The following is a 12,692-nucleotide window of genomic DNA, read 5'->3' as shown; positions in this document are numbered from 1 at the left end:
TACCCAGATAATCAAAAAGGATATCTGCTCTTAGATTTAAAGAAAATACTATTTTTGTGAGTAGACATGTGCATTTCATTGAAGATAAGTTTCCTTTAAGGATGTAGAGACAATTTTAAAGAAGGATTAAGTAATGATATGAAGTCAATGTTCTGGTTTGAATCGGAATTTATTGAAAAACAAAGGCCTGAGGTAATTACAGAACCTGAATTAAATAATGATAGTACTGGTCCTGTAACAGATGAAGTAAATGTTGAAAGAGATAATGATCCTAATAGGAGTGGAAACCAAACAAATGTTGAAAATCAAAGGTCTGCACGTGCTAGAAGACCACCTATTTGGGCAAATGATTATATTTGTTCTTTACTGCAATATGACTCTGATTGCCTTATAAGGACTAATTGTAAATATCCTATTGATGATTATCTTTCATATGCGCATTGTCTGTTGATCATATGTGTTTCCTTTCTTCTATTGATTCAAATTGTGAGCCATCTTCTTATGAGGAGGCTGTCCAAAATAGGAACTGGGTAAAGGCCATGGAGGCTGAAATGAAAGCTCTAGAGAGTAATAGGACTTGGACAATAGTTCCCTTGCCTAAAGGTAAGAGGGCAATTGGTTGCAAGTGGGTATATAAAATCAAACATAAAGCAGATGGTAGTGTAGATAAATTTAAGGCTAGGTTAGTAGCCAAAGGATATAACCAAAAGGAAGGCATTGACTATCATGAAACCTTTTCTCCTGTTGTGAAAATGTTTACAGTTAGAGTCGTAATGAAATTGGCAGCTGTTAACAAATGGAACATTTATCAAATGGATGTTCATAATGCTTTTTTACAAGGTGATCTGAATGAGGAAGTTTATATGAAAATTCCTCAAGGATTTGAGAGAAAAGGGGAACAAATGGTTTGCAAATTGAACAAATCCCTTTATGGTTTAAAACAAGCCTCAAGACAATGGAACCAAAAATTATCTGAGGCACTACAGAAAGGAGGTTTTACACAAAGTAAATCAGATTATTCTCTTTTCATCAAGCGGGATACTAATGGTGTTGTTCTTATCTTAGTATATGTAGATGATTTGCTAATAACTGGGAGCACTGAAACTGGAATCATTGAGACTAAGGAGTTTCTGCATAGTCACTTTAAAATAAAGGACTTAGGATTAATAAAATACTTTCTTGGAATAGAAGTAGCTAAGTCTAGGAGAGGAATTGTTCTGTCACAAAGGAAATATGTATTGGATTTGTTGTTTGAAACTGGTATGACAGGTTGTAAGCCGCTGGGAGTTCCAATGGCTCAAAGCTTGAAACTGTTGGCCTATGATGAAAGAAAGAATCGTGAAGAAGACTTGCTGAAAGAACCCTGGAAATATAGGCGTCTGGTTGGTAAGTTAATCTATTTAACAATGACCCGGCCTGACATCTCTTATTCTGTGCAGACATTGAGTCAATTTATGCAAATGCCAACTAAAGCACACATGGCGGCAGCAAGAAGTGTTCTGCGCTACTTGAAGGGTACTCCTGGATTGGGAGTTTTCATTAGCTCAGAAGGAAAACTGGAGCTGGAATGCTTTTGTGATTCGGACTGGGCATCCTGTGCGATGACAAGGAGGTCTGTTTCTGGCTATTTGTTGAAGCTGGGAGGATCCCTTGTGATGTGGAAGACTAAAAAGCAGCACACTGTCTCAAAGTCCTCTGCAGAAGCTGAGTACAGAGCACTGAGTATGGCAACGTCTGAGGTGGTTTGGGCAGTTAGTTTGCTGAAAGATTTGGGTATAGTTTATGTGGATCCTGTGAGAATATATTGTGATAACAAGGCTGCGATTCATATTGCAGCCAACCCTTTTTTCATGAGCGTACAAAACATATAGAGATAGATTGCCATTTTGTTAGGGAAAATGGGAATCAAGGATGATTGATTTACAACATGTTAGAAGCAGGAACCAAGAGGCGGATCTGCTAATGAAACCTGTCGCAGGAAATGTACAGAAGCTTCTGTTGAGCAAGTTAGGAACTATAGATATTTTCAAGCCCCTAACTTGAGGGGGAGTGTTGGAAATATTCAGAATTTATTTGTATTTGCTTTACTTTCTTGTAAGCCCATTAGTGGCCCATTAGTTTAGGCTTAGTTGTTATTAGTTTAGAGATGGAACGCTGCGCATCATCTATAAATATTGGGTTCAGTTTTGGCCCGTGTGTACAGTTTTCTGATTATCAATCAATAAAGAAATATTCAGTATAGTGCTGTGCGTTTAAGGGCCTGTGGAACACTCTGTCGTTCAACAATAATAAATATGCGCGTCTCTATGTATATATACGCGCACACATTCTCGAAAGATCCTATAGTTACATATCAAGTGTAGAAATGTTATACACAAGTAGCATCCCTGTATTTCCTTCTGAGGCACCTCACTTTATAATCCAGAATAGTAAGCTAACAATACAAAGTCATCAATAAACACAGCAAAGAACTATCAACGTGGAGGTTCGATTATCTTTAGTATGACCACGGCCCTGGCTTCTGTTATCTGCTTACCGCATCTAAGAACATGGTCATTCAAAGTCTCAATACTCTCGGCAAAATGTTCCATCTGCTTCTTGATCTCATCGACTGCAAGCTGCACAGCGTCCTCATCCTTGAGGGCAAAATCAGCATTGTGCAACAATGACTCAATCTTTATTTCCAATCTGTTGACCAGGGATCGAATGCTATCCAAGTCCTGTAATGTGATATAGGTACGAAACTCCATTGAGCTGAGTACTCCTCTTTGGCTTCTCACGGCTTTCTCAAATCCCTGAAATAGTGAATTACACCATTTTCCTACTGAGCCTATTGGAACAGCCAATGCACCAGCCAAAGCTGTTACAATAGGTGGTGCAGCAATGGCAACAGCCACCACCGAGAAAATCAACACAGAAACGGATGCAGTTAAAAAAATGGCATTTGACACCCTCCTCCATGTCTTGAGGGATTTCAGTTTCTTATCAAGTGTCCTCTTTCTGGCTTGCAGTTTCTCCAACATTGATACCTGCTTAGCATAAACCGACTCAAACAATAAGTAAAACTCTTTCGTGAAGGGGTCTCCAGCGTCGGTAAATTTCTTCAGTTGCTGCAATGTCTCTACATATCTCACCCCTTCCACTCCATTTTCGACCTCTACCTCAAAATGGTTGAGCGCTGACTTAATTATTACCTGGTTATCACGTGCCTGGCTCAAGCACTCACGAAGTTTAATACAGAAATCCAATGTCAAGAGGCTATTTTCAAAAAATTCGTCAACCAAGGAGGAGAGGTCTTTGTTCTTTAATATATCATTCTTGCATGCCAGAAAGATTCTGGCTACTTCTTCGTGATTTTCTAACAGAGCAGCAGTCGCTTCTCTCAGAGAATCAATAGATAACGAGCGAACCTGAACCCCATTGGCAAGCGAGTTGATCACCCTGTTAGTTCGCTCTTGAATGGAGGCGTCGAAGGATTGTAAGTTCGGGTCGGCCACACATGCAGTTTCGTACGAGTTCAAGTCAGCCGCGAACTGGGAATCGGTACCCGTTCTGATAGCCAAAGGCACATCAGCCTCACTCGTCTTGCTGGACTGCCCTCCCATCATAACGAATTTTGGCGCGAATAGGGAGCTGCGAAGCACAAAAATATAACACTCAACTTCTAAGGCAGAACGAAATGCGTAAAATTAAAATTCGGATTCACTTCCTCCTCTCTCTTTCTCTCTCCCTCAAATTAACTAGTAATAGACTCGAATGTCAGCAAATGCCCCAAAAATGTGAACTTTTCAAGGACGGAGAGACTCGGATGTGCGAGAAGCTTGAGAAATAAGAAGGATAGACGATTTAACTTTGGCTAGATCTAAGGAACAGATCGGAAGGTAATCTTAATTGAAAGGTACAAGTGAAATCGCTATATTGTTTAAAATACCTGGAATTAAGAGGCAATTTCACTCCGCGAATTGAAGCAAAGCAGGGGTAACGAGGCCAAGTAGCTGCTAAGGTGGGAATCCGAGATGAACAGAAGTCCCCAGTTACGGAGAAATCTTGATAAGCTGGGACTTGGTGCTTAAAGAGAAGCAACTTATTTGGAAGCCAGTCTAAGGATGGGAGTCAGCGCGTCAAGCGTCAAGCGTCCGCGTTCCGTGCTCGGCGACCTTAGTTTTTTTTTTTTTTTAGTGCCCAAAACGCTGGCTTTTTTAGTGCCGAGCAGCGTGCGACCTTAGTTTTTTTTTTTGCTTTTACCCCTGCTTTTTTTTTTTACCTTCTTTATTTAAAAAAATGCATTAAAATTATTTTTGGTTTAACTTTTAGGGAGAATGACAAAAAAAACCTTGGGATTTTGTAAATACCAAATAAGAAATATTAACAAAAATCTGTTATAATTTGCAAATTCAAACTTGTCAATATCAAATAAAATTCTGTTACCAAATCTAATTTGGGATTTATAATTTGTAATTTCTTTTTCTGTCATTCTCCCTAATTTTTATCTAATACCCTAAAATATTTTTTTACATATATTTATTATCCTGAGATATTATATTTCATCTAGCAGGCTGAAATATTTTTTTAGATATGTCACACATCTTAAAGTGTTTTTTGATACAATTATCCATCATCTCAAATTATTTTTCAGGCAAGTTCAGCATTCTAGAAATAATTTTTTGTTTATCCATCATCTTGAAATACTTGTCAAATGTATTTGATATCTAAAAATATTTTGTGATTCATCCAACACTTTAAAATTATTTTTTTAGATACATCCACTATTTTTATTGAATACACGTGAAAAATATTTTAGAGTATTAGATGAAACTTAGTCCAAAAATAATTTCAATATATAGTAGTACTATCTCCGTTTCTTAATATAAGAGCTAGTTAACTAATGTGAGTATATTAAAAAAACTAATTAAATTAGTTATTTGTAATAAGTAGATATCATCTTTTCTAAGATATCCTTACTAATCAAGTGTATTAGTTAAAACTACTATTATTATAATAACTACCTTAAAAAATAAATAAATATGAAAGATAAAGTGAATTAGAATCTTATATTTAAAATTAAATAAGTCAAATAAATTTTTATATTAAAAATTAAAAGTAGTATATTTTTTTTCTTCTGATCAACAGGAAGGGAAAAAAGCGAAAAGAAAAAGAAAAAAGCCCCACACTGCTCCGCACTCAAAACGCTGAGCACGCCGTGGGACGCGTCAAAGAGGGGCTATGATAAAATTTTCCCCAATCAGAAAGTTGAGAACAGGGCTTCAGCGGGGCACCGGGACGGCAACCCGGGAAAGTTCGAGGGAAGAAGGATCCTCTCTCCGACTGGCCGATTGCTCCCAACGTCAAAGTTGGACCCATTGTCTCTTCTTCTTTTGTTTTTTGGGACCTGAGACCCATTGTCTGCGTCATGAAATTAGAAAGCATGCGATCACCCCATAAGATTAATAAAAAACTATTGAAAGGGGACGGAGTAACATGTTTTCTTTTCTTGAAATTAAACAAAACGCATGAAGAGGTCCGTCCGCAAAGAATACAACCCATTTTAATACCATACTTTAATGACTAGCCAGTGGCCAAATAAATCAAAGAGGGGTAAAATGTTCTTATCAAACTCCCATTGTTTTTGGGAGACTTTACGTTAAGCAGGTCAAAGGTTTTTTTTTTTTTTTAATGTAAACACACTTTTATGTCTTACTTCAAATATTGTGATCCTGTGCTAAAATTTTATTCATCTCACAGTAACTACCTCTTCAATTTTCTTTTCATTTTCATTAAGAAAATAAATTAGAGTTAAATTCAAAGCCTTTCTTAGATGGTTTTCAGACGAAATTGAAAAAAAAATCGTATGAGTAATTTCTTGTTAAATGAGATTAGACAATCCTATATAGATGTGTAATACTACCTCCCTTTATATGGCCGTGCAAGTTTATCCAATTTCAAATAACAAATAATCTTTCGCATTAAACACTTTTTTAACATATTTTCTCAAACCCAGATTATTTGCCAATCCGCCCCCAATTCATGCTCCATTGTTATCACCTCTCGCCATCTGGGCAGTGCGAGACCGAAAGAGTGTGAAGAAATGAAGAATAATCTAGAAGCTGAAAAATATTCTTTTTCTGATTTTAAATATAAAAGTTAGATTAACATTTATGAAAAATAGGTGTTGATTTTCTAAGACAAATCTTTATCATTTGCATTAAAAACTGGTCTTATTCATAAAACTTTCACATTAACTTTCATTTAATATGTGTGACCAGCAGATGCTTTGGGAAGCAAAATATAATTTCGGGAGATGTTGGATTGAGTAACAGTGTGTATATATATATATCAAATGACGAGGTACATCCTAGATCCAAGATAATACGATATTTTATGTTCATTGTCTGTAAGTGCTGTTTGGGCAATATATTAAGGGAAAAGTGTGTTCATAAACACCATTTTTATGGACCCACATCGAATCCTAACATCAGTAGCTAGCGCAAAAATGTTCCTCGAGGCATCCACAATCCCCTGAGAGTTCTTTTTTTCTAATGTTACTTTTGAGAAGAAAAGAATTATTTTTCACAATAATATAGCTCAACCATTAGGCTTCCCGCTTTGGGACGGACAGGTAGAAGGCCCTAAGAGGCCGAAGCAGAACATCCTCCAGCAGACGAAAACCAGGGTCTCCTTCAATAATCGGTTGCTAGCCATTGCCATCACTTAGCTAATCCGGATGCACATAACCATTATCCAAGCAACTGAGAAAATAAAACAAAATTCCAATCCCCAAATCAAAACCAACAAAACATGATTAATCAAATAATCTGTAGCAACTTGATCACAAAATGACTGCCAAACATATTCCCAAAACCACGAAGGATTCAAAGTGAGAGTTCAGCATGTGAGGACCAGATGGTAACCAGAATCTTTTTCAGCAGAATAAATGAGAACCCCCTAGAGATTCCTTGTGATGTTTTCAATACTTTTCATAGGCAGCCTCAACTTTCTCTGGGAGGGAGAGGCTATGGCCAGAGGGTCGAAACCTATAGTAAGTTTGAGTCTATCTGCCCACACAGGGAATTGAATACTTTTGACGGGTTAAGCTGCTAAAATAACCGGAAACTCTTAAAAGTACAAAAATTGTGATAATCAGTGTGCATAAATATGTATGTATATAAATATATATATCTTTAAGAGATCCATACACATCAAGCACAGAAATGTTATACACAAGTACCATCCCTGTATTTCTTTTGACGCACCCCAATGAATAATCCAGGTGTTTAATCAGCAAGTCTTAAATGGTCCAGAATAGTAAGCTAAAAATTAAAAGCCATCACTAGACACAGCAAAGAACTATCAACGTGGAGGTTTGATTATCTTATGTATAATCACTGTCCTAGCTTTCCTTATCTCCCGACTACATCTATCAGCATGCTCATTCAAAGTCTCAATACTCTCGGAAAAATGTTCCATCTGCTTCTTGATCTCATCGAGTGCAAGCTCCATAGCATCCTCATCCTTGAGAGCAAAATCAGCATTATGCAACATTGACCCAATCTTTATTTCCAATTTGTTGACCAGGGATCGAATGCTATCCAAGTCCTGTAATGTGATATAGGTACGAAACTCCATTGAGCTAAGCACTTCCCTTTGGCTTTTCACGGCTTTCTCATATCCCTGAAATAGTGAATTACACCATTTTCCTACTGAGCCTATTGGAACAGTCAATGCGCCAGCTAAAGCCGCTACTATAGGTGGTGCAACAACAACAGCTGCCACCACCGAGAAAATCAACACAGAAACAAATGCGGTCAAAAAAATGGCATTTGCCACCCTCCTCCATGCCTTGAGGGATTTCAGTTTCTTATCAAGCTTCCTCTTTCTGGCTTGCAGTTTCTCCAACATTGATACCTGCTTAGCATAAACCGACTCAAACAACAAGTAAAACTCTTGCGTGAAGGGGTCTCCAGCGTCGGTAAATTTCTTCAGTTGCTGCAACGTTTCTACATACCTCGCCCCTTCCACTCCATTTTCGCCCTCTACCGCAAAATGGTTGAGCGCTGACTTAATTATTACCTGGTTATCACGTGCCCGTCTCAAGCACTGATGAAGTTCATTACAGAAATCCAATGTCAAGAGGCTATTTTCAAAAAACTCGTCAACCAAGGAGGATAGGTCTTCGTTCTTCATTATATCGTTCTTGCATGCCAGAAAGATTCTGACCACTTCCTCGTGATTTTCTAGCAGAGTATCAGTCACTTCTCTCAGAGAATCAAGAGATAAGGAGCGAACCTGAACCCCATTGGCAAGTGAGTTGATCACCCTGTTAGTTCGCTCTTGAATGGAGGCGTCGAAGGATTGTAAGTTCGGGTCGGCCACACATGCAGTTTCGTACGACTTCAAGTCAGCTGCGAACTGGGAATTGGTACCCAATCTGACAGCCAAAGGCACATCAGCCTTACTCGTCTTGCTGGACTGCCCTCCCATCATAACGAATTTTGGTGCGAATAGGGAGCTGCGAAGCACAAAAAGATAACACCAAACTTCTAAGGTAGAACGGGACGCGTAATAAGTAAAATTCGGATTCAATTTCTCCTCTCTTTTCCTCAAATTAACTAAGAATAGACTCGAATTTCAGCAAATGCCCCCAAAAATATAATCTTTTCAAGGATGGGGCAACTCGGATCTGTGAGAAGCTGGAGAAATGAAAAGGACAGACGATTTAACTTTGGCTAGATCTAGGGAACCGATCCGAAGGTGATGTAAACTGAAACAGCCAAAATGAAAAGGTACAGGTGAAATCGCTATAAGGTTTAAAATACCTGGAATTAAGATGAGATTTCACAGCCGCGAATCGAAGTAAAACAGCGGTAGCGAGGCCAAGTAGCCACTTCGGTGGGAATCCGAGATGAAAGAAAATCCCCAATTACGGAGAAATCAAGATAATCGGGGACTTGATGCTTAAATCGAAGCAGCTGATTGGGAAGCCAATGCTAAGGAAGAGAGTCAAAGAGGGGGTAGTATAAAATCCCGATTGAGAATTGGTATTAAAGTGGAGAGTGGGGACAGCAAACTGGGAAAGTTCGAGGGAGGAAGAAGTTGGCCTGACAAGCAAGGGGGAAGGAAAAAACTAGGAGACAATGTTTAGTCGTTGACTGGCGGCTAAGCGCTCCCGCGTCAGCTTTTCTTTCTTTGTTTTTTACTTTTTTTTTTTCCCACTCTTCTCTGATTAACTCCATGGTCAAAGTTGGGCTCATTGTCCTTGCCATACTGATTTTTTTTTTTTTACCAGGTCCTTGCCATACTGGTAGAATTAGAAAGCATGCGATATATAATAAAAGGCTATGACATCACCCCGTAACACTAAATTAAAAAATATGATACTGATTCAGTCTTACATCTTACACCTGTGATGCCAGCCATGGGTTAAATTAAGACAATTGAAAGTTCTTCGAAATTGCTAACTCTATCCATTTCAACAAAATTTTTCATCACTTCTTTTTTAAGATTTTTCGGAGACTAACACCCATGTTGCTGTGGTCCTCCAAACTCAAAAGTCAAAGGCGACTCGGCCTTGGGCTTTTACTTTTGTTAAACGCAAGAAAAACGACAGAAAAGAATTTAGAGGACATTCTTCAGTATATTATGATTACTATTTAATAACATCTATTTATCAATTTAAAACTAGAACTTTGAAAAATTAATGTTTTTCCTTTCATCGTTTAAATTTTTGCACAAAACATATTCAACCATGATTTTTTTTAAAAATTTTAATCATATACTCATCCTTTCTCACTCTTGTTTTCGCCCTCGTTTCATCTTTATTTTTGAATTAAAAATTGAATAATGGTGATTTAATATCTTTATAAATATTATAAAACTGTATAAAATAAATAAATTTTTTAATTAAAAAACTATTGGCTAAATAAACATATGAAAAAATAATATTTTTGAAATACTCTTTCAATCCTAAATATAAGTTATTTTATAGTATAATTTATTTATAAAATAATTTTATATTTAGGATCAGAGAAGTATTAAATTTTAATGGTGATTTTTAACAGTAGGAATAAAGTAAAAAAAAACAAAGAAATGAGAAGAGTATCAAATCCACACCTTAGAATTTTCCAGAAGTCTAAATTCTAAGTATCTTCAGTTTTTCACTCATAAAAGAACATTTCCTAACCATAGCAATTTGTGCATAGATTGGGGGGTGTTTGGATAAAACCAAACCATAGTTTGGAAAATAACTTCTGAAAAATAAATTCTTGGACGATAGATTTTGTAAAAAATAGATTTTGTCAAAAAGTAATTAATAAAGTGAGAGTGTTTGAATAGCTATCATCAGAAGCACTTTTTACATGTGCTAATTACTACAAAAAGTATAAATTAATATGATAATCACACAAAAGATGATTTAATAATATATTTTAATTTGAATGAATAAAATTGTTAATAATATATTTTTTACCAACATAATTAATACACATAAGATAATATAATTAATAATTAATTAATATTTGTATATATATTTATAAAATATAAGATTAAATATGTTTATAAAAAAAATAATTAAGGGGTATTAAAGTTATATTACGTTGAGATCTGCTCTGACAGGTATAATCATACTCTTTAATTTAAACTAAAAGCAGAATGAATTTACTTTTTTTCAAACCATAATTTATCAATCCTACCCCCCGTTTGACAATCCAAACTATGGTTTGGGATGTTAGCCAGAGTCCCAAATAGGCTCCAAGGCAGCGCAAAATCGTTAGCGTGTTTTGGTTGGCTGACGAAGAGTTTAAAGTCAACAATTAATTACTACGTTCGCAAACAGACGCCAATGTCGTTGTAGTAGTGGTGAGTATTCCCGCCTGTCACGCGGGCGACCCGGGTTCGATCCCCGGCAACGGCGCTGTCTTTTTGCACTTCATCGTGTTGCGGCAATCTGCAAATTCTGGGGCATTCTCTCGCATTAGAATTGAAGAGGCAGAGATTGGGGCTTCTTCCGTTTTGATTACGCTTCCCCCTTTCCTTTTCTTCGCATATTAAATTGTTTCGCACTCTATTCCCACTGTCGGTTCTTCTGCGTTCTGCGTCTATTTCTTTATGCAATCCGGTTCCATCCTTCGATTTCATGCTCAGGGCCTGGGGGACTGGAATTCGTAGCGCTATTTCTTCTTTTATGTTGCTTCCTTGTCAAAACCACGTGTCATCCTGTGCGTGTCACCTCATCAAACGCAGATTCAGTAATTTGTCGTCATGTTATTGTGTTGTTCATTGAACAAGGGATCGTATCCCATTCTTGAATCTTCTCTTTCTAAAGATGATCTGATTAAAGAAAGCTGAATGTATTGCGTAACGAGAGTAAGATAAAGAATATATCTAAAACTATTGACAGCAAAATTCTGTATCCTGTTTTAGTACCCTGGAATGGTGTTTCCTACTGTCGAGGCTTCCGATCGATCAACTTTTTTAATCGATCAACTGGTTCATGCTAGAGAAGGGTGAAGTCAAGTGCATAAAGAAGCTTGCTTCAATTAGTTGTTAAGTTGAAGGACAGTTATTGCCAGTATACAGCAGGCAGTGTGCTTACCCTGCCTATCTCCTGGAATGATAATCTCTGATTTCCTTGATTTGCATTTTCAGATGCTCTTTTTAACTCCAGATAACTCCATGTATTTTATAAAGTGTATGTTGAGATAAGAATTGATTAGTTTTTTCCAGTGTAGGACTACGATTATACTGTTTAAGAGAATGCAGAAAGCGATGAAAAGGAGACAGCGCTACAAGAGAATGTAAGTGAGAACATCTGTTGAGAAGCAATCTGCTGGCCTGGACAGCTGCGTCTCCACAAAGGTTTTCCTCCCGTCTAGTTATTAGTTCGAATTTTTATTTCGTATCTCTTGTTTTACGGGAAAATCATCCGGCACAAAACAAAAATTAGATAAATGAACATTATCATCGTATCTCTTAAATTTTATGTTGCACACGTATCTTCTTGTACTTCTGGAAGTTTCATAACTACGCTGCAGTAAAATCTAGGATTTACGTTGGTAAGCATTCTACGGAGATGCGGGAGCCTTCAAGGTTCTGTCAACATTCTACTTTTAATCTGGCGTTCACCCTCTCCACATTCTGCTCTATTCACCAAAGCTCTTCAAATATATGAACTTGAAACATGATATCATAAAATTCATTGTGATAGGTTATCCAATGAAATTGTTATTTGGATATCTTCACAATTCAGTATTCCACTATGTTTTTTTCTGGGGAAGAAAGAAAAGAAAAAATTAGGGAACATAGTCATCCAACTTTAGCCCTAGCCCCAGAGTCTAATAATTTCTTTTGTTCGCATATGTTTTTCAAATTGCCAGGAGAAAAGCAGATCATTGAACAGGAGGAACAGGCCCTTGTTCACATGTTCAAATTTTGGGGGCAAAAACAGGTCATGAAAGAGAAGAAATAAACACAACCCCCCCCCCCCACAAAAAAAGAGGATATTTTGATGCGCTAAGAATCCATTAAATGGGTCTTTGGGTAAATCTTGTGAGCCTCACTATAAAGGAGCCATCAAATTGTCATCAACAAAAATTTATGAATCACAACAAATAAGACCAAGTGGAAGGAGGAAACACGGCTCACTAAAAGAAACAAACTCTTTCATGTCATCTCAGACTCTTTCGAAACGGTGAGCATTC

The 12,692-nt window shown here is 37.1% G+C and overlaps 2 protein-coding genes and 1 non-coding gene across 3 annotated transcripts; 1 reads left to right on the top strand and 2 right to left on the bottom strand.

Moving 5' to 3' along the window:
- Positions 1-2,327: 2,327 nt before the first annotated feature.
- LOC114722211 (UPF0496 protein At2g18630-like) lies at positions 2,328-4,092 on the bottom strand. The gene is made up of 2 exons (XM_028908174.1): positions 3,932-4,092; positions 2,328-3,633 (listed from the first exon to the last, which is right to left on the bottom strand). Exon 2 carries the CDS (start codon positions 3,606-3,608, stop codon positions 2,475-2,477), a length of 1,134 nt encoding a protein of 377 aa, XP_028764007.1. The 5' UTR covers positions 3,609-3,633; positions 3,932-4,092; the 3' UTR covers positions 2,328-2,474.
- A 2,434-nt stretch (positions 4,093-6,526) lies between these two features.
- Positions 6,527-9,066, bottom strand: LOC114722180 (UPF0496 protein At2g18630-like). The gene is made up of 2 exons (XM_028908135.1): positions 8,814-9,066; positions 6,527-8,506 (listed from the first exon to the last, which is right to left on the bottom strand). Exon 2 carries the CDS (start codon positions 8,479-8,481, stop codon positions 7,348-7,350), a length of 1,134 nt encoding a protein of 377 aa, XP_028763968.1. The 5' UTR covers positions 8,482-8,506; positions 8,814-9,066; the 3' UTR covers positions 6,527-7,347.
- A 1,770-nt stretch (positions 9,067-10,836) lies between these two features.
- TRNAD-GUC (transfer RNA aspartic acid (anticodon GUC)) lies at positions 10,837-10,906 on the top strand. Its single transcript has one exon. It is a non-coding gene; the product is annotated as a tRNA-Asp (tRNA).
- Positions 10,907-12,692: the final 1,786 nt, after the last annotated feature.

This window comes from Neltuma alba, unplaced genomic scaffold, assembly GCF_004799145.2.
Source record: "Neltuma alba isolate B1F8T4 unplaced genomic scaffold, ASM479914v2 tig00012086_pilon, whole genome shotgun sequence".
NCBI classification, from domain to species: domain Eukaryota; kingdom Viridiplantae; phylum Streptophyta; class Magnoliopsida; order Fabales; family Fabaceae; genus Neltuma; species Neltuma alba.
This window is presented reverse-complemented; position numbering and strand designations above follow the sequence as displayed.

Excerpts from the sequence above, each read along its gene's own strand:
- LOC114722211 (XM_028908174.1), bottom strand. The coding sequence starts at position 3,608 with ATGATGGGAGGGCAGTCCAGCAAGACGAGTGAGGCTGATGTGCCTTTG.
- LOC114722180 (XM_028908135.1), bottom strand. The coding sequence starts at position 8,481 with ATGATGGGAGGGCAGTCCAGCAAGACGAGTAAGGCTGATGTGCCTTTG.